Source organism: Ixodes scapularis, unplaced genomic scaffold (genome assembly GCF_016920785.2).
Source record: "Ixodes scapularis isolate PalLabHiFi unplaced genomic scaffold, ASM1692078v2 PGA_scaffold2__306_contigs__length_199485367, whole genome shotgun sequence".
NCBI lineage: Eukaryota > Metazoa > Arthropoda > Arachnida > Ixodida > Ixodidae > Ixodes > Ixodes scapularis.
Window position 1 is genome coordinate 102,648,054 of NW_024609857.1, and position 26,481 is coordinate 102,674,534.

A 26,481-nucleotide genomic window follows, 5' to 3' on the forward strand; every position below is an offset into this window, starting at 1 on the left:
GATACAAAGCCAAATTGATTAGATGTCTGCTAGCTGTGGAAACAGAAAAGAAACTAGGGTAAGCAAATCCGTTCACCTGCGCGACAAATTCCATTAATGCTTTCGTTTTCTTTCTTTTTGTGTGTACGCGCACGACTGCTCGTTCTATATTTCGCAGATGACTACACGCAATGACCGCAATTATGTTTACTCATAAAGTCATGCCTGAATGGCCGCAAATGGAAGCTGGTGTCCTCAAATTGGCTTAAGCGGACCATGAAAGGATTTCCTTACTTTCGCCAGATATTGTTCAGTATGAATCCTTGACGTTCATATCAGAAAATCATGCATTATTTTGTCGTCGTCACGCACAAGCACGAAACAATAAGCGTTAATCTCGTTAGCGCGCAAACAGAACAAGGGGCGTGTGTTTTGTGGCCGGTCGTATGCCGTCAATATTTATCCTCCACGCGCTCGGTTGGGCAATATACGCAGGGCACCCGCTGTGCTCTGAACATTGTTAAGGCTCGGCTGGTTCCGTCGCCGCAGCGACTGGATATGAGGCATAAGCCGGATGTCCGCCAAGGCATTGATTGTAACTGAATATGATTCCTCGGGGAGCGCACGCAGGGCTCGCGTGTTCAATCAATGAGCCGCATTCGACTATCGTCAGCCTGATATGATTCCTGTGACTATGACAACATCGTGGTCTCCACAACTACGCCAGCAAGCTTCGTCAAGGTATAGGGTGCTTTCATGTGCAAAGCGCACATGAAGGTTCCCTAGTCAAGGAGAGACTGAATAAAAATAATTCAATCATCTTTTCAAAAAAAAAAAAAAAAGAACAGAAAAAAAGTTTTCTGTGTTGAAAAAGCTTCTGGACCAGTATAGCTCTTCGTGCGAGCATGCTTCTTTCACACTTGTGTTTGTATTCTTCTAATAAAGAACTTAACATTGGAACTCAATATTTCGCAATGGTTTCTTCAGCATTTAATTCAATAGTATACAATTTTGTAATCCCTTCACTTTAAATGGGCAGACCATGGTAGCCGATCAATAGCGCGACCACTTAACGCGGCTGTCTCTTACCCGACAAAACTGAGCCAGGCAGCCGAACGGATGTTGACAACTGAGATGGCGAGAAGTGAGGACCCTGACCGCAAGACAGCGTTGTGAAGACAATGTTGGAAGCTGTTCATTAGTAAAGCATTTTTCGTTAGCGTTGACGTCTCTGTTCCCATCGACGTGAACGATCCTTTTGGCATGACTGGTCTCTTTAGAACTTCTTGTATCGAAGCCGTCGACGATTCCGCTTCCGTTCACACGAGCAGTTCCGTTGACGGGGCTGGTTGCGTTACAACGGGGATCCTTGCCGTCCTCAATTCCGTTGGCCTGGCAACCACCGTTTACCAGGAGACTAGCGTGTTTGGTTTTCTTGCTCTCAGTGCCGTGTAGTTCTTCCGCTCCAAAGAGGTGCCTAAAAGGAGAGAACCTTCTCTGATTCCAGAAGTCTCACAATGCGCCAACAAATCAAGTATAGGCAGCTTTAGGCTATTCCGGAAGCAGCACTGTATATACCTAAACTCATAGGTTCCCAAACTGAATTCATACGAGCACAGTGGCTCCCCAGAGTACCCTCAGGGTTTTGTCAAGCTCACAAATTGGTACGTAACTATATGAGCCATAGCTAATATCTGCCTTACTGTTAACGGGCTCTGCAGGCTTCTGCACTGTTTTATTGCATCACTGCTGAGACGGAAAGGTTGTTCTTGACTGGCATTAAAGGCAGGCAGGGGTTCCTCGAGGTCGAGAAGTATGGAAACCCCTGACTTAACTTGTAGTGAATCTTCAGTTCGCATTTCACGATAAATATTTGTTTATGGTAGCTTCTCTTAGATGATGACCACCAACCATACAGAGTGTTTCTCTTTAAGCTTACCACATTTCTTTAGGAAAAGCCGTGAAATCTACTAATGCGATTTGTGCAGATTAGTTATATGGCCAGGGGGACATAGCAATTGGGGTTAATCGTAACGATCAGTCGGCTAATAACTAAAATACGTTAACGTTTTCATTGCTGAAAATGAACGTGCAGTTCTAATTAGAAACTTCGAGCGCCGTCGACTAAGTCGGTTAATATTTGGAGCCCGTGGGAAGCACGGTGGAGCGCTCAAATTACGACTCGTGCAGCAGGATCGAGGCTATTGGTGCACCTGCGAGGTTTTTCCGTCTGTTGCCATCCGGGTTTTCTGATCCCAGCCTTGTGCCTGCTGCACGAGTGGTTACTTTGGCGGACCACATCGCTTTCCACTCGCCCAAGATCTTTCTAAAACTGATTGATTTTGTGATTTTCGATGACGATCAGAAAGTTGCTAATTGGAACCATTTGTATATTTTCACATTTTAAATAATTAATTAACTAATTTCTGTTATTTAGCCAACTGTTGGTTAATACTAGTGGCCGTATAACTTGCCTGCACAAACCGCATTGTAGATTTCACGGAAACTCTGTATATCTCAAGGTGGGTGTTTCATAATAGCATTAACCAATAAAATGGGCCGGTGGCGAGGGAAAGGAAGGCCGTGGAGAAGGAAGCAGACAACGCTGAGAGGAGAGAGGCAAACCTCCTCCTCTCTCCAGCGCTCCGCCTGTTTTCTCCTCCCCGGCCTTCTTTTCCCTCGCACTACCTTCTTGAGTTGCAACGGACTATACAGCTAACAATGACTCGCGAATAAAATCTGCCGTAACGGCACAATCGAACTGCGAAAGGAGCAAGAGAGAATATTCGGGGTGCAAGAGTGACACGCACATCTTTCGCGTTGAAGTTTGTCTATAACACTATACAGGGGGTGAGAATTAGAAGACATGTCTTCATCATGTATTTATCAAGCAAGGTGGACATTATATGACCAAATAATTATGACGGTAAGTTGACTAATTAGCTAAAATATCTTAACTTCTGTAATAAGTGGTTTTAGAGTTATTGTTGAAATCGCAGTATTGACGGCAACTACTAATACAAGCCAAACCAATTAAAAAAAAAAACTTGCGAAAAGGTTGCTTTTTTTAAATATTATTCGATCAATTTTCGCGTTTTTTTCCCCTGCTCGATTTAGCAATTGCGCGCAAAAAGTGCGCATCAAGCCCCGGCCACAACGACAACAACATCGACGCTTGGAAGAGTGACGTAGTCGTTTAGGTCACGTCATCACTTGCGTCGTCGGCGCATCCACCAAAGACACGCTGCCGAAATAGTGACGACATGATTGATACGACGGCGTCACTCTTCCAGGCGTCAGTGCGCACGTTCGATTTACCGTCACCTCCTGCACCGTTGCAGAAAGGTGTATGGAAACTTTTTAGATACAAAAAAAAAAAAAAAAAAGATACAACCAGAAATTTCTGGTTTTATCTAAATTCTAGAGTCACTAAATAAGCTTTGTTTAGTGACACTAGTTGTATCTCAATTAAGGATGCCGAGAACCTCCCGAAGTTCGGGTTGGAAAGGTTCGAAACTTTCGATTCTCGCAAGGTTCGCATTTGAAAAGTTCGCAACTTTAGTACCCCGCTGAAGTTCGAATTCGAATAATTCGACAATGCTACGGTTTTTGGAAGTTTGAGTTTGATCATATCGAATTTTTTTTACAGATAGCTCGAAATAATCGAACATTTCGAATTTATTTAAAATTCAAGTTAAAAAAATCGAATATTTCGGATTTTTTTTAGGTCCTAGGTCAAAAAGGTCTAAAGTTTCGATTTTAAGTTCAGAGTCTGAATTTCACGGATGAAAATCAAATTCCGCAGTTTCAAACTAAGTTTTCATGAATCGACATGATTTCATGTCGATCATCTGAACAGATCGCGAAATGTGCAACAAAGTTTACCAAAAACGTTGTCCAGGCTATTATTAACATACACCAGCTCATTGGCGCCCCCACGTTTTATTCGTTGATACTCCTTCCTTCTCGGTGCTGTGATACTGACGGTACTCTCTGCATTACTCGTTATTTGTCGTAACTTACGAAACAAGCGTTGAACTGGTTGAACGGTTCCTCGAAAGGCCTTGGGGCGGGAAGGTGAATGTACTTCCTAGTTATTTCCCTAACTAGTAGCAGTCCGATCAAACGTCGCCTAAATGTAATACTGGCATAAGACGGCTAAATATGCAGGACAACTCATTCACACAAAGGCATTCAGGCTTCCCGAAAATTTTTTAGTTGCTCTGGGTGTTTTTTTGGGGGGCAGGATGACCCGAGAAAACACTGAACAGAGGCACACCACCCGACACAAGTCAAGGTTGAGGAGAATGCAACCAGACTAAATTAGGGGACCACTCGGCCTAATACAGCTGATCAGGTCACGACCGGTTGTTATCAATTTAACCGAATCGCCGCTGCTTGGAAGTTGAATGGAGATATTGGCTGTTGTAAAATACAGCCGGTTACTAATGATAATGGAGTAAGCGCCGATTCAGCGTTCGCTGTAGTGCATCGGCGTCGCTCTCCGCGCGCGCCTTCCCTTCAAGTGAGGAAATTAAGGGACTTGCGTTCAAAAAAGACTAATTCTATGGAGGACGCTCCCAGCGAAGCGCCCCAGCTGAATTTCAAGCCTGCAGATCAGGGATCTGTTGGCCCACAGGTTACCTCGAGGCAACCTACGGGGTTGTGCGCGGGAGAGGTTGTGTGCGGAAGTCGAAAGAAGAAGCTGTGAGGTACGAGGCCGAGGACACCCCAAAGCGATCATTCAGCGCTTTCCAAGTGTGTCGTTTGTGGCACGATCAGCTAACGGCAAAACTATGAATGAAATTTCAACTTCATTTCACACATTGACATCGTGTGTCATTTATATTCGTTGCCTCAAACCCATAGTGGTGAACTTGGTTGGAACTTTGTCGAACTTTTGTTTACAAGGGCCAAGTTCGTCGAACGTTTAAACTAAGCAGGATCGAAAGTGCGAAAATCGTCGAATTTCGTAGCGCGAAAAATTGGAAGTTGGAAAACAATCGAACTTCTCAGCACCGAAAATTCGAAAGTCGTCGATTCCTTTTTATATAATAAGTGCGACGTCTCGAAACTTTACGAACCTTCCGAACCCCTTGGTTTGATCTTGGAACCTCAGGTTCGCAAAAAGTTCACGGCATCTACTCCCAATACACATACCGGAAGTACACTGCCCTAAACTTTTCTGCCCCGGTGCTAGAAGTGCAGGTAAAATTTATCGATTAATATCTCAAAAACCATTAACTTTTCTCAAATTATTTAAATTGGTCTGGCCTCTAATAGTAGTTGCCGTCAATACATGCGATTACAACACGACCCCTAAGACCAATAATTAAAAAAAATAACGAAGAGATTATAGTTAATTAGTTATTTTACCATGACGATTATACCCTGATCTAATATCCGACGAGCCTGATGAATACATTTGAAGGTAAACTCTAACCAAAAGTTTGCTGTTTATTAAACTTTGCGTTACAGTCCCTATTTTTCGCTAACTCTCACCAGCTATTCTTTTTATTATTTTGCTCGAATTAAAATTGAGCTATATATACATGATATATGCATATTATTCAGACAAAATTAATTTTTTTTACAGTTTACCTCTTTTCGAAGTTTTTGTTTTCTTTTTTTGGTTTACTGATGGGGGTCATCTACTATTTACTATTCAATCGTGCTCTTTTCAGCAGTAACAGAATATGTACTATGACCTATTGCTTAGGTATATGTTCCTTCTTTGCATTTCTCGCATTTGTTGTTTAGCGATTATTGTGCGGTTAATATTTTGTTCCAGATGTACAACTGCTGAATTGCGACGTGCGGAGAGGACTGGTCAGGCAGAAATGCCTTTTCCTTCTGCCGGCCTTGGCCTGCAGCATCTAATAAATACAATACAACACAAGTGATTGCGACGAACTTTTGGGCTCCCATTTCTACGAGACAAGTTTCTGCAACAATCACTCGATGATGGTACAGCGGCTATATTCCGGTTGTTTAATAAAAAGGACAAAGATGCAACAATCTCGTTTCACTTGTTTTTTGTCTCTCTCAAAGCGTCCATGTTTTTTTTACAAAGCAATCTAACAAAAGTTTTTATAAAAAAAAAGAACAAGAAACAAAAAAAAAATGTACGATATTACGTACTGCTAGAGTGGCCTTGAGAGATGCATAGTGCACCGCATAATATACAATTCTAAATAAATATTCGCAGCATAATATATATATATATATATATATATATATATATTTTTTTTTTTTTTTTGTGATTCGATGGTGATGAAAGTTCGGAAGCAAACTGGTATAAGATCTGAGTGCATGCTGCTACTGTTGCGGTGTTTAGAGTGCTTGCTTAATATGATACCAGCTTTTCTCACCTGATCACGAACGTAACAGGGTCTTCGAAGTAGCCGTGTTTCCTGCAGACAATAAAGACTGATTCGTCACCACAGCACCGAAAACAAACCCGTGGAATAACAAGCCATCTGCGACTCTCACGTAACCGCTTCTGAGATGGAGCGCTTCGATTAGTCGTTTGGCGATAGTTATGTAGCCTCTGATAGCTTTAGAACGACAGGTAGGTCCTTTAGTCGACGTTCCTCTAGCACAAGCTTCGTTGCTTCAACGATGCTCTGGCGTCGCATGCCAAAGCTATGGATTCCTGTCAGAAGCCGGATAGCTGAGAGCTTCTCTCTGTCGATATTATCCCGTCAGCAACTACACGACGAGCAGAGGAACATTTAGAGTGGGCTCCTTACGCAAATGTTTGCTTGTCACAAGTCCTCTACTTTTCACGAGGAAAATGGCGTGAGGGTTCCATACCTGGCATAATAGATGTATGCTCCTAAGCTGAGCGCAAACAAGGCCACCTGTAAGTGGAAAAACACTATATAGTATATATATTGCTTTAAATTATATATTCACTAACAGGTTAACAGAAGTGACGCAAGTATAACGAATTACAGAAACGCCACACGCGCAAGCACACACATGTGCAAAGAGTAAGATTGTTCGCTCTTAATCCAGTTCAATTGCGCCATTCGAAGGAGCTGATTTCACTCACCTCGCCGTGCTGTATATCCCTCACGAGACCTCTGCTCCGAAGCATGCGATATAAAATGTCCGTTGTCTAAAGAAAATCAAGGAAGAAATGAAAACAAGATTTACATGTTTGAGACAAATTTTGGAATTAACGCATGCTATATGCGAAACGACTCACCAAGTTAAGCATGTACCCAGCCAGCATCGCTCTTCTGATCACGTGAACGGGACCGAGAATGGAAACGACGATATTTATTTATTTATTTCACAATAGTGCCAGCTCGTTAAAGAGTGAAGGCAGGAGGGGGCATTACAAGTAGGAGTATTCGCACACACAGAATAAATAATAAAGTAACTCGCATAGCGAAATGGGGAGGGGGGGGGGGGGGTAAAAAAAGGAGGCACATTTTTTCCCCCTTTTGACTATGTGAGCAATATATTAACACATCCTATATATGTGTAATATCAAAACTTTTATTAGACAATTATTAACATAAACAACGGAGTTAATATGCGAAAATTACGTATGTCGCATCTGAAAACAATCCCGGGTTTGGGCACATTTTCAATTGCAACATTTTAAAGGGAGCTCGAAGTGATTGAGTTGAAGTGTCAGGTAGTATACTATAAACTTGGCCGCTCCGGAAAGTCTTAGGTATAGTCTGGGGAAAATAAGTATAGGATTACATCGCTTACCTTCGTGGACGTTCGATGATAATGGCGCACGCCGCGGAAAAGAATCCAGACAAAAAAGTGGCCGGCAGAATGCACAGTCGGCCCAAGAGTTTGCTGCGAATAAAACGGCCACCATCACCAAGGCGTCGAGTACGTCCAGCGCATTGTGCAAAAACAGAACAAAAACAAAAGAAAAATTAGTCAATGGCCGGCACCTATCATGACCTATCTCGATTCGCTTGACATTAAAGTGCATCCCTCTCAAGCTTATCAAGGTAGGCAACGATAACCAAAGCAGGTGTTATTTTGACCGTTGCAAACAATATACCTCCTGTTTGCTTGTTTTTGTTGTTGGCTCTTTCCTTAAAGGGGTACTCCGGCGATTTTTTGAGCTAAATCAACTAACTATGTTTTCTGACTCCCCGGCCTTTACCCTTTCCGGTATGCTATTTAGTATCGCGAAATTCATAATAGTTATCGCGAAATCGGCAAATGAAAATGATGCAAAAACCAACGTTCAAATATACCCGCACTTTTCAGTGCCGTGACGTCAGTGGCGGGCAGGCTTGCCAGTCGAGGGAGCAGTCTAAACAATAGAATATGCCAATCATTTGTTCCGTGCTGGAGCGCGGGTCCTGGAGCGAGCTTCCAAAGCATTCATTTGACACCATAAAACTGCTTCGAATCAGTTGGGAACAAATTCTACAGTCCAAAGAGTGAACCCCTGCACTTCCACTGACGTCACTTTTTTGTTGTTGCCAGTAGAGGCTTTCAGTATGAAAAAACACGGTGAGGACCAGAATTGTAAATTCAATAACTTCGTGAAAAAAACTATTTTAACCTAATATTTGGGATACTAATTTAGCGGTGTTGTTTGGCGAGTTTAGCAACATTTCAAGCAAAGCGGGGACCATGAAGAAATCGTCAGAGTTAACGCGGCTTTTCTTTCTCTCACATTGTGAATGTCTTTTTTTTTTTTTTAACGAACAGGTAATTTGTAGAAGTTTTATACGTGTTTTCAGAACACCAAGGGAAGTTATGAGTTGGACACAGCATGATTTTCGTTATGCTGCATCAAATTTGGATGGTGTTAATAGAGTGTTTTAGTAGATCGTTCAGTCACTCCCGCTGTGCTATCCGCTAGCCGCTATGACCTCCGCTATATGTAGCGTAGCGGAACTACCATTTTAAGTTTTAGTAGAACGTTCGCAACCCGCTACGGATTACAACGTTACGAGAGCTAACGCAACGCCACTAGCGGCTCTTTCGGACACTAGGGCTCGCGTAAAACAGATTTGTAAAGCAATCCTTCGCAATTGTTTTTAATAACGTCGTTATCTTAATAAAATATTGTTCTTTTATTGAATAACGTGCTAATCGTTGCTTCTTTTGTAAGTAGGTGACTATTATGTTTGTAATTGAATACAACTGTCAGCCAAGCTGTCCAAGCCAATCCGATATGAGTCAAGTGCCAAAGCCACCGAGAAAACTCTTCAAAAATAAAGGACAACCACTGTAGCTCATCTGTTGCGTCGTTGTTCACCGAAAATGAAGCGCCACAGAAATCCCTCATATCCGCCTGCTCGCTCCGCTTCCTTAGTCGGTTTTGTCTTCACGACAAAGCGGCCGAGCAGGGGGCTGCACCTTTCGCTCACAGCACCAAAAACTGCGAAGCTTTTTCTTTTTCTTTTTTTTTCTCCTTTCCGTGGCCGCGTTTAGTATATCCGCCATGAATCACTACCTGTTGCAGTCGTGGAACGGCTTTGTCGCGGGTACTTCTCGCAGCAGCAAGGTATAATCCACCCCTTAGAACGACGATTGTGAAACGCACAGACCGAGTAGACGCGGCGTGGCGGCCATCTTGAACAGCGTCCCTCGCTGGGTTTCCCTTATCTCGCCAAGACTCGTTCTCGCGAGAGCCACGCTAGCACGCCGCGCTACGCCCCTCGCTATTTTGGCCCGCCAGCGCGCCTCCGCTAGCCTCCGCAGCTCCGCAATGTTTCCGCTAGCAGCGCGCATGCGCAGTAGCGTCGTCGCTCCAGCGTATAGCGTAGCGGGAGAGCCAAAACGATCTACTAAAACTCTCTAATTACTTTTGGTCTCGCATGCACCCGGACATTATCTCCGCACTCCTTAAAGGGGCCCTGCAATCATATTTAAGCGTCTACCTTTCTTGCGGTTTCCACGTCGCTTGGGGTTCGAGCAAGCCAGCGGGCACGGAGAGAGTAACTAAATATCAGTGCGTCATATTTTAACCGGACGACGCGGAAACCTCCTCCACCGACGAGGGCGACCCGCGGTACCGAAAGCGCGCAAAATGTGACGTCTTTGGTCCTGGGCTTACTACTGGTTAGAGCCGCTAAAAGCTTCTTTTTAGTCGAAATACAAAATATAACTGGCGCGAACCGTTTCAATTATTTATAAAAGTAGTTTTTGTCCAGTATTTTAGATCAAAAAAGAAACGAATGCAGTTCATAAAGTACGGAAACAAGAAATGGCCCGTCGACATACCCGCCACCAAGCGGTGGAAAAGGTGGCGCATACTAGAAAGGAGTAGTGGGATCAGGCGCCGACACGGAAAAGTCCTGGATGTACGCGGCGGCGCTGCGGTCGTATGGGCAGGAGGATCCGACCGGCTCCGAGCGTTCCGAAGGCCTTCGGCGAGAAGCTTTGTTTTGCGGTTTGGCCGTTTCGCGTATGGCAGCGCAAAGTAGCTCCCATTCTGAACTTATCTTTACCCCGTGTTTGCTGTCGTTTGTGGCCAATGAAGTGTCATGCCGAATCAGTATTTAATCGCGCAGCAAATCCAATGAGAGCCGCTCTGGCTGCCCGCTGCATACAGCCTATCCAGAACACGCTTTAATGGCGCCCTCTCGCGCCGTCGACACGGAGTGCGGCAGCCGTGAGTGCTCGATGAGCTCACTACTTCTACCCTAGTTCACGGCCACTCTCAAGCAACCAAGGACGTCATGAGGGAGGTTATTTTTTGCTTGTTTTTGTAATTTTAATTTGCCTATAACTTTTAAAATAAAGGGAATTTCGAGAAAAGAGAAGTTTCACTAAGTTACTACGTTCAGTGCGCTCAGGTTCGGTGCAAAATAAAAATTATCAAAAAAGTCAATGCTTTAACTGTGCAACGATTTTGACGTTGAAAGAATCGGCATCTTCTATTTTTGAAATTGTTCATCTTTTCACAAAGGACAGAAAACACACCTCCTTTCATCGAAATGTTGCGATTCCGCCGGCTAATCGCGAGGCAAAAATGAGAATATTCCCCGACCTGCAGCCGCGAGCGGCGGCCGTGAGAAACACGCGGCGTGACGTCAATGGGGGTCTTGTAGAAAGATAGCAAGTTGTGCGAATACCTGCTCGATAGAACGTAACTTTTCTATAAATCTTGTCGTTCCAACATAAATATAAATGCGTCAAAAACCTGGTGCCATCGAAAAATATTTTATTATACTTGAGTTTTAGTGGCGCCATCTATCCTAGGTCCATAAAACCAGCACGGGCGGCTCTAGGGAGAGACCTTCACCGGAACCCCGTGCCAACCCCATTGACGTCACAGCGCGCGTGACTCGGGAAGTGGTGAATTGAGTTGAGAGGGGCGCCGAAAACCTCAATCTTTCTTCATTTTTAAAATAAAAAGTAGGACATGCAGGCCAAAGCGTTTTTTTTTTTTTTGTTGTTCTCTATTTTAGAAAGGTCGAGACACCAACTCCCAAATTATTTAAGCAAAGCATTGAAACTGTTGCACAGCTCCTTTAAGCTGACAGTGCGGTGGGAGCTACGCGCTCGCCAGACCAATGAATGCACCCCTTTCATCACCTGAGCACACTTTCTGGGTAGGTTTGTACGAACGTCAAATGGGCGCGTTGCGCTGGACGTTAGGTGTAGCGGACGTGCAAGACGCATACGACTGGTTCAACGAGCGCGTAGCTTCCACCACACTCTCAGCTTAGGGGTAAACGGAGGATAGCCAGAGACACACGCGCGTTTAGAAGCGCCAATAATTCGGCCATTCAGCCAACCCCTGCTTTCTCGCTTATGTTGTCGAATAGAACGCGCGTCCCTGGAAAAGAGCTTTCGACTCTGGATCATGTCTGGCGTCCCGCCCAAAGTTCATTTATATGTCGTTTACGTCGCATTTATGTTCCCATGTCGGTAGGAGGTACGCCCCGACGGCCATTTTTTCGGCTCGTGAGTATACACGCTATGTGACCGCATGAGTTAGCCACATGGACCTATCAGCTGCCTAGGATCCGTCATCTCTTTGCAGGTTTCGGTTGGACCAACGCTGCGCTCTAAATAAGCCGCGACACTCCGTTTCAATGTTTTCCAATGGGCCTGGACCGCAAGCAAAAGTTGAGCTTGAACAACAGCCGCGTGCTCTGACTGTGGTCCCTGGAATACGTCTCCGATTGTTGTGTTTACTGCGCCCTCTAAAGCGGTTCCTCGATTTCCGCCTGATGAAGTCATAGAAGCGTCATGATGCTGCCTGCTGCGATCCTGGCGGTGTCACAGCAGCGGAGCTGGTAGTGGCAGTCGCCTGTTCTGTTGTAGGTCGATGTCCAGTTTGACAGACCACGGAAGCTTCGTAAGTCATGAGGTTGGGACGCAGCGACCACAGCGACACTCGCGCTCGCTCGTTCTTTTTTGTTTAAACATTTGCGGACTACCCGCTAATCATTCGAATCAGAGCTCGGCGTTCTGATCTCCCCGCGCGCTTTAGCAAGACCGCATAGAAGACAAGGCCGTAATGCTGACATTTTCGCGTCACAAGCGAAGGCCAACGCTGGACACAGATTGGAAACGAGGGCTGCGTCAGCGCTCGGCTTCGAGTTAAGTTTGAGCCGAACGTTGATGACGCAATCGTCGTGTCCAACCTGTGACCAGCGTTGGCCTCCACCGATGACGACATCTCTACCAGCACTACGGCTTTGTTATCTAGGCGGTGTTGGCTCTAGTCTCCTCCTCTCTTTTTCTCAGCGCATAGCAACATATACGAAACCCTAAGTGGAGAATTTTCTTGCGTCATTAAAGAAGGCCACCGTAGGCCACAGATTGGACAATAGTACGGCGTCAGCCTTCGGCTGGAACTGTGCCCAGTCAGTGAGAGCACGGCTCTTGTAAAAGAACGCTGAGGCCGAAGTAGCGTCGAATCTTTGGCCTACGGTAGCCTTCTTTAGTGACGCAAGAAAATTCAACACTTAGGCTTTCTTATCTAGGAAGTGTTGCGCATAAGACCCTTTCCAAGAGTTCATCAAGCAAGATCGGCGAACGCGATATATATTGGGCAGCGCTTCCTTCGCGAAGCGCGTGATTCAATCCGAGTTCACGCCGAGCGGTGGCGCATGCACTCGGGTCGAATACGTTCGGACCCGAGTACGCGCCGAGCGCTTGCCCGAAAAATGGTGATCTCGGAGGGGCTACAGAGGGGTGAAGTCTTTTTAAAATTTGAAAAGGGTTTGTTGAAGTTCAAAGATGACCATAGTACTGTTACTGACACCGGTGATGAGTTCTTGAAGCCGTCCCGCGTCTTACCTGCTGATGCAGCCGAAGACCAAGTAGAAGAAGAAGTTCTGACTGATGAACATGGAAGAGTTGACGGCGCTCTTGAAAGTCTGGACAAAAGCGCGGACGTCATAGCGACGCGACACGATCTGCCCCACCTGCGCGAAGAACAAGAAGAGGTTACCATTAGGGCCGCGAGCTCATGCGGTGGGGGAACGTAGACGCGAAGCTAAGGTGTCCGAAATGTATGTAATGATATTCAGGAGTTTTTCAAAGGTTGGCCGACTGAAGAACGCCTAAGTAGAAGAGAAGCACGCTGGTTCCAATATTAGACGTTATTGAAAGTATATAAACACGAGGGCGCGCAAAACGACACAGCTTTCGAAGACGTGTCGTTCGTTCCGTCCTTACGTTTATACTTCCAGTAACGTCTATAGAAACGCCTCTCGGCCAAGTTTACAATACAGCGTTACAAAACGTAATACACCAGTATTTCTTCGCTTCCAAAGCCTTCAACTGACCGAGCGCTGATGCCACTCAACACCCTGCGGGGGATAATTCTGCCGACAAAGTTCACTGGACGTGGACATCGACGCCGGTTTCTTTGTTATCACCAAAAGTAATGAGAGTTAAGACTAGTCGTCGAAGCCCCTTGTGTTTCTTATCGAATGTCAAGATATTATGTTCCCACAAGACATGCAGTTTTTATAGTCCGTTTTACTCTCCGCCCAACCGCAGCCGACACGAAACACGAACCGACTGAGCCAAAATTGCATCGTCATGACGCTCGTCGTATTTGCGCGTTGGCAATATACGCACGACAAATGTGCCGAGATCCTGCGCTTTTCTCTGTGCGGTTTAGCTAAAGTCCCTCGGTGCTTCTTGTTTTTACAAGTAACAACAACTAAACGAATGACGAAGCACATTTCGTAGCAACAAAATGGCGGCATTCAGTTCACTCTTCTGCTGCGCGCCGCCATTCTATTCCTAATATCTGCACCGTCACGCAGTCGGGGCTTCAAAGAATGTCGCTACTTGTATAATGTAGGAGCTTTATACTTCGTTTCAGCTTCGGTCCGAGCGCGGCCGATGTTATGAGCCGAAGGGTCAATCAAAGAGCGCAAAAAGCGCAGCGTCATGGCGTGTTCTCTGCTCTTGATAGGACTAGCCGACGGCGGGGCGCGCACAGAGAGACGGCGAATACCCGGGCTGGACCTATCAACTGCAGAGAGCACGCCATGACGTTGTGCCTCTTTCGCTGTTTGATGGCCCTTCTGCTCATAACATCGGCCACGCTCGGACCGAAGCTGAAACAAAGTACAGCAGCAAGCGCTTGTATAGGAACTTCAGGTTTAGCCGGTTGTATCAAAGGAACGAAGACGACGAGAGCCATGACGACGCACTTTTGGCGTCACCTGATTGGCCCTATCGGATCGTATACTCTCGGCTGTATGCGGTCGGACTTGATGACACACGCAGCCGACAACAGCCATGGGCGGCACCAGCAGAGTGAGAGCCCACGGTTTTAACTTGGAAAAGGTTGGACGATAAGCCCCACAATCCGTGCCGACGGCTTCGATATGCGCTACGTATACGAGGGCAACGCACACATATTGAAGAATAACGCAGCGAAAAGCCTGATACTATTTCGGAGTAAAGGCGCACTCCGGTGATGCGTAGTCACGTTCCGATTGGCCCGCCAGGGCCGTAACTTCCGCCGTAGCGGCATGTTGTGCGATCATGGCTTCCTAGCGTAAACAGTATTTCATGCTTCGTATACACTAGGGACTAGGCTAAGCGGCGCCACCAGAGTAATAGCTCACGTTCGAAAAATGCAGCGGCCGGATGGATGAATGGATGGTAATGGCTATATATACCCTTTGTAACGGGCGGCAGCTTGCGCCGCCTAGCCTAACATGTTTTTAACACAACCCCAGACATACCCAATGTTTCTTGCTTCAGTCGCTAGATAGCGCCAATTCAAACAACATTGCAGGTTGCCTTTTTTTTTTAATTACCGCTAATGAATTTTGTGTGCAACCTCGTACAGTCAATCTGAAATGCACGCGACGGTGCTGTTGTTTTAGCACATCTAAAGTCACTGGATGCGGTAAAGATAGCGCCGTTGCCTGTTCAGCCTGCTATACTTCGTCTCACCTTAGCATGGACTAGAGCCACTATATGAGCTGCGCTTAGAGTATCGGCACTCCGTTTCCCGACATTGTTGTGGGCGCCGCCATATTGGGGCTTGTGCAGAGCAGACGCAACTGCACATCGTCATGATTCAAAAGTGCGACTTCCTCAGCATTGGATTCGGTGTTAGGAAGCTGATGTAATATTGCCTTACTCTGTCGCGGTCTGTTTAAACATTTCTGGAGGACGGAAAAGCGTTTCCTGTGATTTCAGATAAAGCTTTCAGATAACTGGCCACCATGATTTTAAGCCACAATATGGCCAAGTGTCGTTACTCTGAAGCGTAGCTTATTTAGTGGCACTAGCATGGACTAACCGCGAATGCTGTGCTAGCGCGAGCGGCTAGCCTTGACTGCCTTGTCCGGAGCACTCGCTGCCCCAGCGCTCGTGCAGCCGCCGAAGCTTCATTCGAAGCAACTAGCTCGCGATTTTAGCACGCGCGGCTAACAATAGTCCGTACTAAGGTGAGACGAAGTATAGCTGCAGGACGTAAACCGATACGAACGTAGTACAGACGACCAAAAACCTCGCAAAGCGATTGACTGATCGGTATTTGTGGTTACGGTAATCGCCACATCGGTTCTTTGAAATCAATTCGAAGCTTCGAAAGGGTCGCTCTCAGCCAGGTGCGCCAATTTCGCCATATGGAGCGTCATCGTATACTGATAGAGTTTCTCGCAAATATAAGCGTCTTTGGCACATGCTATTAGAGAGTTTTAGTAGATCGTTCCGATGCCTCCGATAGCCCCGATAACAATACTATGCATGCTCAAGGGAGGCGGTGGCGGAGTATCGGGTATCGTTATCGGAGTCATGGGAACGATCTACTAAAACTCTCTATTAACTTATCGATTATGCTTATCTCCGTAGTGTGAGCGGTGGAGCGGGCGTAAAGGGGTAAAAAGGCTTTAATTTGGTAGAAAAGGGGCTGGGTTACAAGTTCGTCAACGCACGAGGCTCATGGCGGCTCTTCACGCTCCTTGCGCTGGGCTGCCCAAGGTTGTTAGACCTGGTCTCAGTGTCCGCTGTCTGGAGGTCACCTCAGCTCACATCCCACCCCACCTGCAAGTCCAAGTCCTCTTGGAACAAAAGAACAACCTAATCTTGCAGCGACAGGTCACAGTCCTGTAGTCGCTTTGGTTTTGTCCGATGACGCTGCGGTCTTTGGTTTGGAGGGTGGCCTGGGTCCTCACTTTGGGGCAAAGGCACCAAGTCAGGTTCAGCTTCAAGTCCCACGGAGTTGTGTGCGGGGGCTTGATCTTCAGTGGTCGACTCGGCCAGAATTGGATCGAAATATGGGGGCCGGTATTTTTTCATTTGGCTTACGTGAGCGACTCGGGACTCTGCTGTAGTCGTCGTCGAGTTTGTCACACGTCGCACGTCATACGTAACTGGAGTTCTCTTGCGTGTGACTTGATATAATCCTTTGAATTTGGGAGCAAGTTTCTCCGATCCCTGAAGGATAGGCTCTTGTCGTCGTATCCATACAAAATCACCGATGTCATAAGATGCATCGCGGTGGGTCCTGTCATATATTGTTTTCCGTGTTTCCTGAGCTTGTTCAGAGTTACTGACTGCTTCGCTTCGCAGGTCTGGTAGTGCTAGAAGTCTTTCGCTGAGGTCAGAGGCTTGATGTGGGCGGACTTTCTGGTGTGGCAGCTTCGGTATGAACCCAAACAAAAGTTCGAAGGGTGAAAATCCGGTGCTTCGGTGGCGGGTTGTGTTCACAGCAAAGGCGGCCTCTTCCAGTTTAGCGACCCAGAGTGACTGATCACCGTCACACAGTTTCCGAAGTACTGTCACAAGCGTCCCGTTGGCACGTTCAACAAGTCCGTTGCTGACAGCACGGTATGCTACTGAGAAGTGCATGTTCACACCATGCATGCGCATGAAGCTCCTGAACTGGTGGGACTCGAATGACTTGGCATGGTCGGAGAGACAGTCATCACAGGCTCCGAATCTGTAGAACAGCGAATGCAAATGTTTCAGCACATCTTTTGTTGAAGTTGTAAGCACTGCTGCTGGGACGATGTATCTGGTTGCGAAGTCGATGACGTTGAGTATGTACTTCTCTTCTGTTCCTGGCATTGTGATGTGATCAAGGGCTATTGCACTGAAGGGGATCTCTGTAGTGGGCATGAAACACATTGTGCCAACTGATCGCGTGGTGGGTCGGTTGTGCGCTTGGCAAACTTGACAGCCTTCGACATACTCTTTTGTAGTAGCCGTCATCTTCGGCCACCAATAACGGTCTTTGATTTTTGTGAGGGTGCGTGACACATCCATGTGTCCATTGGCGTCATGAGCAAGTTCAAGGACCTGCTGTTGCATCTTGGCCGGGACAACAATTGTGCACAGTTCTGGATTTACAACTCTGCACAGGGTCTTGTCGACCACAACAAAGTTCTGGGTGTCCTGTCCTGACAGAAGTTTTGCACGGATGGCCTTGCATGTTTCGTCTTCAGCTTGCATTGCGATGAGTGTGTCGACCTGGGACACCGTGGCACATGAGTATCGTGAAAGCATGTCAGCCACGTGGTTCTGACGTCCGGGTCGGTGCTCAACCGAGAAGTCAAACTCAGCTAGATCGAGCAGCATTCCTGTAAAGCGTCGCGATGGCTTGAAGTTCGAGGTCAAACAGGCGACTGACCAGTTGTCAGTCAGAAGATGGAACCGTCGTCCCAATAGGTAATGTCGAAATTTCATTGTGATGGCCCAATGCACGGCCATGGCTTCCCAAACATTGCTGTGCAGTTTCCGTTCAGGTTCCGTGAGCAATCGGCTGGCATACTCAATCACAGTCTCTTTTCCGTCTTGCTTCTGGGCGAGTACTGCTCCAAGGGCTGTAGCAGATGCGTCTGTGGCGACTGTCGTAGGCGCGTCAGCATCAAAGTGGCCTAATATTGGTGGTGACGTTAGTGCAGAGCGAATAGTTTCAAAAGCTTGCTGGCACTCGGGTGTCCACTGGAACTCGACGTTCCGAATGGCGGCTTGAAGAGGCGCTGCAATCTTCGAAAAGTCACATATGAAGCGTCTGTAAAAATTGGCCGTTTGGAGCCACGAAAGCAGCCGTTTCGACGTTGTTGGCGCTGGGATTCGCAGGAGTGCTTCTATCTTTGAAGGGTCTGGTTGTTTACCTTGTTCAGAGATCACAAATCCAAGAAACTTCACAGAAGGAACTGCAAACTTGCACTTTTTCAAGGAAACCTTGAAGCCGGCCTGCTGCAGGAGAGTCAGGGCCTCTTCGAGAAGATCCAGGAACTCCGAAAAGGTGTCGGCAAAGATGATGATGTCATCCAGGTATGTGCGCACACCTGATTTGGACTGTCGGGGCTTCAGCTGAGAAAATATCTTGTGCATCGTTTTTTGAAAGGTGGACGGTGCATTCTTCAAGCCAAAAGGCATTCGCGTCCACTTGAAAGTCCCTTGATGAGTGATGAATGTGGTTTTCTCTTGGTCTTCATCTTTCACTCTTATCTGCCAGTATGCACAGCATAAGTCCAAGACCGCAAAAAGGGAGCTTCCACCAAGGTCATCAAAAATGTCATCAGCTCGGGGGAGTGGCTGCAGGACATTTACTGTCATCTGGTTTAGAGGTATGTAGTTCACACATAGCCTCTTTTTGTCTTTTTGCGTCACGACAATTGCTGGGAATCCCCATGGTCCAGAGGATGGGCGAATGATGTCACACTCGAGCAGAGATGCTGTCTGACGCTCGAGGAATTGTCTGTCACTGGCGGTGTAGCGGTATGGCTGTCGACCGTAGGGCTTGGTGTCGGGCATCAGCTTGATCTCGTGTTCAATGCCTTCATAGAGGCCAATATCCTCAGGGCTGCTGCTGAAAAGACCAGCATGGCGTTGTACAATGCTCTTTACGGCTTCTTGTTCTTCGTGACTTAGCTGAGCTCCTAGGCAGATATCGGTCACATTATCATCAAGAATGATAGCAGGTTGGTCTGGAGGCAACTGTCTTGGGGGGCCTGTCTCGAGGTGACTCGTGGAGCGAGTTGTGTCCACCTGAGCCAAGGTTGCCTTGTTGAGTTGGCTCCACAAGGGTTCGTTTTCATCTGGCTCGTGCTCGACTTGGAGTGGCGCTGCTGTAGAGTGCGGGGGGTCAAAACGTGACAGCGCTGAAGTTGTCAAGATTACTGCATTCGACATTCTTGGCAAGAGTTCCTCCTTACACTGCACGATAATGTTGTTTGACGGTTGGCAGATCACAGGTAGGAGCGGAGGCTTGAAATGCAGTTCCGCTTGGGCTGCGTAGAACCAGTCTTCTCCCAGAATGAGCGGGAGGGCGTTCCTTTCAAGGGCGGCTGCTTCGACAACTGCAGACAGAGGTCCGATAGTTATCCGCAGAAAGACTGATCCTTCGGGCATGACTGAGCTTCCTCCGACGACAAGCAAAGGTGGCTTGGTCCACGGTTCCAGCTTGAGGTTTGATGCTAGGCTTGCTGCAAGGATGGTGACGTTCGAACCACTGTCTTGGAAGGCACTGATCTCTCCCAGTCCTTTGACTAGTGCGGTGACTACAGCACATCTAAACTTGGATCCAGACAAGAAGTCCTCGGCGCAGCCAACACAAGCCGTTGGTGCTTTGGGGACTGTCTGCTTGTCACGAACAGGCTGTTTTGGTTCGGTACATTTGCTTGCGAGGTGGCCCTTCTTTTGACAATTGTAGCACACAGCATCTTTCAAGTCTTGTCCTCGTCTGTATGCTGGGGCACCATACTTCGTCGAAATGGCCTCATACCTTGATTCTTGGTCAGGAGGTGGTAGGCTGGTGATGCGAGGAGGCGGCATAACACGTGTGGTGTGCTGGAAGGTAGATGATCGAACAGACTGTGGGGAGTTCACGGCACTGTCAGATTTGGCGGTGGTGCCTTGAGGCGTGGGGCGTCCTAAGGCTTGCTCTGTTGACTTTGAAGATCGGGCCAGGCGGGTGTGGTCCAATGCTCGATCCACTTCAGACACTATGCTGAGGAAGTCGTCCACGGTCCGGGGTCGCTGAACGGCGATGGATGTGGCTACCTGTTCGTCACGAATGCCTTGAACGAGGTATTCAATGCGTTCCTTGTCGGCAATATGGACTGGACAGCGTGACATGCGCTTCAGCTTTGCGAAGGCGTACTGCTGCAGGCTCTCTCCGGCTTTCTGCGTGATCGCTGCGACTCTCTGGTGCCACTGTATGAGTGAAAGTTGTTCACCAAATTGCTCTTCAAGTCCGGCTTTCCAAATGGTCCAGGTTGTAAGTTGTCGCCCTGTTGACACATGCCAGTCTGCTGCGACACCACGTAGCTTCCCTTGTGCGATGGCCAAGAGAGTTGGGTCTTCCCATCGCGCAAGTCGTTGAGTGCGCTCGAGCTCTTCGACCCAATGCTTGAGGGTAGGGGTGCCACTTCCGTTGAAAGTAGGCAACGGAGCTGAGAGATCCGGTAGCGTCGTTAGGTGCACTGGATTCGCTTGACTCGCTATCGTTGTCATCATCACGGCCATGTTCTGATGGAGGAAGGCTGTCATGCGCTGCATGTTCTCTGCTGGGTCTGATGTAAAGGTTGGCATTTCCGGGAATGACATCGTAGGTGCTGGCACCGTTGGAAACGACGTCGAAGCTGCGGGCACGTTTGGCGGTGGTTCTTCGGCGGTATCGACCAGAAGTCGGTCGATCAATTCCTCCTTGTTGCCGGTTGTGGAGAGGCTCCGGCGCTGCAGCTCGGTTTTTATCATCTGTACATTCAGGGTGGCAAGGTCTTCGGCGGTGGCAACACGCCAGTTGATGAAAGGCATCGTTGTTGACGGGCTAGGCTGAGTAGGCTTAGGAGGCGGTTGACGTTCCGACAGCGCTCAATCAAATGCGGAGAGGCTTACTTGACGGGCAAAGCGGCTGCGGCAGGTTGCGGGCGTCGACTGCGCCATGTGTGAGCGGTGGAGCGGGCGTAAAGGGGTAAAAAGGCTTTAATTTGGTAGAAAAGGGGCTGGGTTACAAGTTCGTCAACGCACGAGGCTCATGGCGGCTCTTCACGCTCCTTGCGCTGGGCTGCCCAAGGTTGTTAGACCTGGTCTCAGTGTCCGCTGTCTGGAGGTCACCTCAGCTCACAGTAGATTTCTTACAATTGTATTGTTTTTCTTGCTTAAGACAGAAAATTTATTTTTTAAACGCTGCAAAGCGCCGACAGCGCATGCGGTGGCAGCGCACTAAGATGTACGCTTGTTTCACCTGTGTGGATAACACAATCTTCGTATCAAGAAATACCTTTACAAAGCCACCTGCCATTGCGAATTTGGCTCCGCTCACCACGAATGGAGAGATCAAGGAGAAACGGCTCACTCCATGGAACAAAGTAACGACCACGCGGCGACCTGCGCGCTACTCTCCGACGTCTTTAAAGGGGCATGAAATAAAGTCTGGGCTCAGATTAATGGTTTTATATTGGAGGCTTACTAATCGCATATTCTTTTGTGGGCCAAAAAAAAAAGATGGTAGAAAGTCAACAGCCAGCTTTTCGGTAGGAGCATTTGAAAATATAGCGAACTATTTCGTACCTCCTTTCCTTCGAAAGCTCTCCGCCTTTTCACTATGATACACCCACGATACCCAAAACACGTCAGCCGACCCCCGCTCACGCATTGGACACGAGAACTGCGTCACTCGGACGTATCCGCTCGTCAACAAATTCAGTCAATCCGTCGACGAATATTTGTATTCGCGTTCGTGGCCAATGAGTGCCGTGACGGAACTTAACATCACTTGCGAATGGCAAGTTCTATGGTGTGCTTCAAAAGCACGGTGGAAGCTACGAGTCATCGCACCGGTGCCCAAGCATGTCACGACCACGTGATTTCTTAATTCGCTTTTAAGTTGAAAATGTAAGCTAAGGAGGGACAAGTTTAAAACTCCTTTCATGGCCCCTTTAATAAGATTAATTTTGTTTTTATCGACAATAATAAGAGCAATGCCAAACTGTCAACTTCGACGTTGTTGGCTTAAAATGGCGTTGACTCCAAGCTTCCAGCGCGCTTTTTATACACATCATCAAACTTTTCGTTCACAACTGGTAATATACAGGCCGTAGTTTTTTTTTTTTTTTTTTTTTTTACCGTGCTTATTTATAAGAGAAATCGGCGAATGTTTGTCTTGGTTTACTTATTTGTAGGATATCGGTGTGTGTCTTAGTCTCTTAGTCACAAGAAAACCTTGTGGCTAAGAATTCTTAACAAAAAAAAAACTTTTTTTTGGGGGGGGGGGGGGGAAGGGGGGGGGGGGGGTTTAATACGGTTTTGTATTTTTGATACCCACGAATCTTCGCGGGCGTTTTTTGGTTAATATCGGAGAGTCTACGGGCTAATAATACGTAGCCAGTTTCACAACGGCGAGGCAAAACATGGTCGTGATGTCACGAATGGAAATTATAGCAGGGCGCTACCGTAACATCCAGAAAGAGCTGCGTACAATGTGGCGTTGAGCGTAATGAAAAACAACGCAAACAAGACCGGACGACGAAAAGGAACGCAGAGGACAAACTAGCGCTGCGGTAACTCTGCACACAGACTGGACGGCAAGGTTAACCGGTCAACGAAAGCTGAAAGAGTGTTGACTTCACTGCCTATTTTTATTTTTTATTTTTTTATTTTTAGAGACTCCCTCGGAAATGGCGGCGATATCAACCAATGTCAACACGAAATCTCAGCTCTCGGTTCCGCCTTTGGTGTTACTACTTTGTCGCGATCCCCAGACACTATTCACGTGTCTTTACTAGTGATGCAAAAGTGTAAAAAAAATTGACTATCGATAGTTCTTTTTTTCTTCAAAGCTATCGATAGTGGACTAGTACTATCAATAGTCGAAAATCGACAGTTGACATTCGATAGTGGACTATCGATAGTGGACTATCGATAGTGGACTATCGAGACTCGAGAGTCGACTTTTGTTTGACTATCGATACAATCGAAACGCATCTTTCAGAAAACTATGGTGTGTTACGGAAATGAAAGCACCACCCAAAGAGAAAATGACGACAGATATCTACAGGCAGACAACGCAGGGCTCTGGGCAAAACATGAAATGAAAATGGAACTAAACATAAAGTTGCATTCCCATACAATGAATTTAAAGATGAAACAGAAATGGCGTTTTGCTACTCTTCCTGTGCGCATACTTGTGCATTCCTAAGGTTCGATATCATGGCTTCGCGCTTTAGTGTGCATGTAAAAATAAAATCCACATTCCATTTTTTTTTTTTTACCTTGGAGCCAGCAAAACTTTGCTCAAGACATTTTGAATCAGGGTTTTTCACAAGCGCGTTTTACGACTTTTTCTTTTATAACTTAATAGTCACATATATTTCCTTTCATAGTTTTGACCAAACTCGATCACAGGCAGGTGAAAATGGGCCCTCTTTTGGGCATTATACTTTTTTTTTCTTTTGCTGACAATTCATAGTTAATTCTTGAAAATGGGGGAATTATCTGTTGATCTAGGCTTGTTGGCCGTGATACGTTGCCCTTCTTTGTTCGGTTCTATTTTGGCGCTGTTTAATAACTGTGGTTCATAAGTTAGTTACATGTTGGTGTGAAATACAACTTTAAAATAAAAAAAAACCCCGTCATTTCTACGTAATGTATAAATAAATAGTTTTGAGCCAATAAATGGAACACAATTTTTTTTTGTTGACACTTATAGCTGAACATTAGAAGATAAGAAAGTGCTTACACCAAGCCAACATACATGGTTAAATATCGTTTTTTATTTTTTTTTTTTTATTTTTTCATTTTTCAAATACGATAAGTTTTGGGAACACAGCGTTAACTGGATCAAACATAAAAGATGAGAACGAAAGTTTTCCGCAATCCAAGTAACGGTATTGTTGGAAATGAGGGATTATTTTCACTGAATAAAGCTTGTCAATCCGAAAGGAAATATTGATTTCTTACTTTCTCGCATACTAGAAAACTCACACTTATTTTCCTTCGGGCGAAGTTATGAACCCGTACTTTCGCATTCGATCAGCATCGCTGGCATCATATTCAAGCAAAGTTTCAGATGTCTCCGATGCGTAGTTTACCTCTCATCCGGCGATAAAGTGATCTTAATTTTTCTGGTTGAACTCTGTCCAAAAACAAAAAGTGCAAATAACTCCCACAAAACAATCTAAGAACAGCACAAAAACTTGGACAACCTATCAAGAAAAATAGAAATATTTCACCATCGATGCTTTTTATTCGTTCTTTTATAGTATACAATTGAGCTTTTCGATAGTATAGAATCTATATTTTTTCGATAGTATATTGTCAATCGTTTCTAATGAGGATTTCTACCGTTTTCCGATCGATTGTTCCTCGGAAATTTTGCGAAAGTCCCTAATTGGAGTGGCGTTATCCCCCGAGCTTCACGACATTTCCTGGGTGGTCTCTTGAGGTTCTTCGTCACGTAATAAAATACTATCGATAGATTTACGATAGTTGGCTATTGATAGTTTCACTATGTCGACTACCAATAGTATGCTATCGATGGTACCATCGATAGTTTTATGATAGTCGACTATCGATGCACTAGCGATAGTTTTACGATAGTCGATTATCGATAGTCCATCGATAGTTAGTCTTGACTTCCACTATAGATATTATCGATAGTACCGTCGATAGTCTTGCACGACTCGTTTTTAGTCGGTCGAACTTGCACCCAATTGGAATTAAAAAAGAAAAAAAAAACTCTTTGCAAACGTTGCAAGGCACAAAAGTTTCCTATTATATTGTGTTGTACATCAGGACGTATTTCGTGTGCGATGAGACGCATTAAAATAAATGAGATTATTTTTAACAGCCAGGTCACCGTATCCATGATCTTGAATTAGTTTGGTACCCGCAGAAAATAAATGGCATCATGACTGCAGTATAATAAAATAATGGAACAGAACAAGCGGAGCAGTTAACGCGTAATCAGTAGATTATTTCGTGGCATGTCCTTGCCTTCATTTTGGCATGCTTTTTTTTTATTCATGTATGTTTGTTTATGCATCATTTAAAAGAAACCTGAAATAAAGTTATTATAATCATTTAATTGCCGTTCACAGTCAGGTAATGTGTAACTTCAATTAGCGCTTGGGCGGGACAAAGCAAAGTCTAAATATAAATTTCAGAAAAAAAAAGAGCTGAAAAATGAAATGATTCAGTTGAAAAGTTGGAACAAAATGTGCAGATAGCACGTCCACGAGATTAAAAATTCGCAGAATAAACTAGTAAAAAAGAAGCATCAGATAAGAAGACTAACATGGAGCAATGTTCTTGGCTAGGGAAATCAAGTTCTACCTCATAAACGTGCATTGCAACATAAGAGTGACCATGATTGGAGGAGGAAAACAACGGGGAGACATTCATCGGTAATAGGCCTGACCTTGACTTCCCAAGCTGTAGCCCAGATTCACGGCAAGACGTCACGCCAGAAGTTGCGTAGTCTCCAGGGCGCAGTATGACTAATAGAGAAAATCGGGAAATGCCTAATGTAAGCCACGTTGGCGTGCTTTGAAGTTCCTGATTCATTACTGCAGCACGACCATCAGCGAGGATCGCGACGGCAAGACAATACAACAAGGGCATTCTGTCCGTCCGCCGTGATGCGCGCAACATGGCTCATAAGTTGGAGCGTATGTATAACCCAAGGAAAGATATGCCAAGCCAGCGCCCCAAGCCTTTCCTTAACTAAGAAACTTCCTGGTCGAGCGCGAGATGCGTTTTTGTTTTCCTTCTTTAATACCTCACGCCACTGGGGTCAAGTGAAGCGAAAGCGTAAACCAGACTCCCGGAAAGGGGGTGGTAGACGAAACACGTGAAGTATAGAGGAAAAAAATCTTCGCGTCGCCGGCAGGTGTATTTTCGTCGCCGCGGAGAGGAGCCAAAGTTTCAGCCCTAACCGTTATTTCATTAAAAAATTGTAAGTGATTTTCTGAAAATTTCAATAGGAAAATGGCGGCCGATGGAGTTCTCGAATACATGCTCTATGGCGTCAGGAACCGAAAACAAACAAAAATGGTCCCAATTTTTCCATTGAAATTTTCAGAAACTCACTTAAAAATTTTGAATGAGATATCG

At 46.0% G+C, this 26,481-nt stretch overlaps 1 protein-coding gene across 1 annotated transcript in view; it reads right to left on the minus strand.

The window, feature by feature from the left end:
- Window positions 1-26,481, minus strand: part of LOC8028071 (transmembrane protein 135) — a 69,148-nt gene that overhangs the window by 17,650 nt on the left and 25,017 nt on the right. Inside the window, exons 2-8 of the mRNA XM_029970239.4 lie at window positions 13,234-13,361; window positions 7,711-7,803; window positions 7,193-7,226; window positions 7,037-7,102; window positions 6,796-6,842; window positions 6,351-6,392; window positions 1,069-1,456 (exon numbers count right to left, since the gene is read on the minus strand). Coding sequence (XP_029826099.3) covers window positions 1,069-1,456; window positions 6,351-6,392; window positions 6,796-6,842; window positions 7,037-7,102; window positions 7,193-7,226; window positions 7,711-7,803; window positions 13,234-13,361 — 798 coding nt within the window. The remainder of the gene's footprint in view (window positions 1-1,068; window positions 1,457-6,350; window positions 6,393-6,795; window positions 6,843-7,036; window positions 7,103-7,192; window positions 7,227-7,710; window positions 7,804-13,233; window positions 13,362-26,481) is intronic.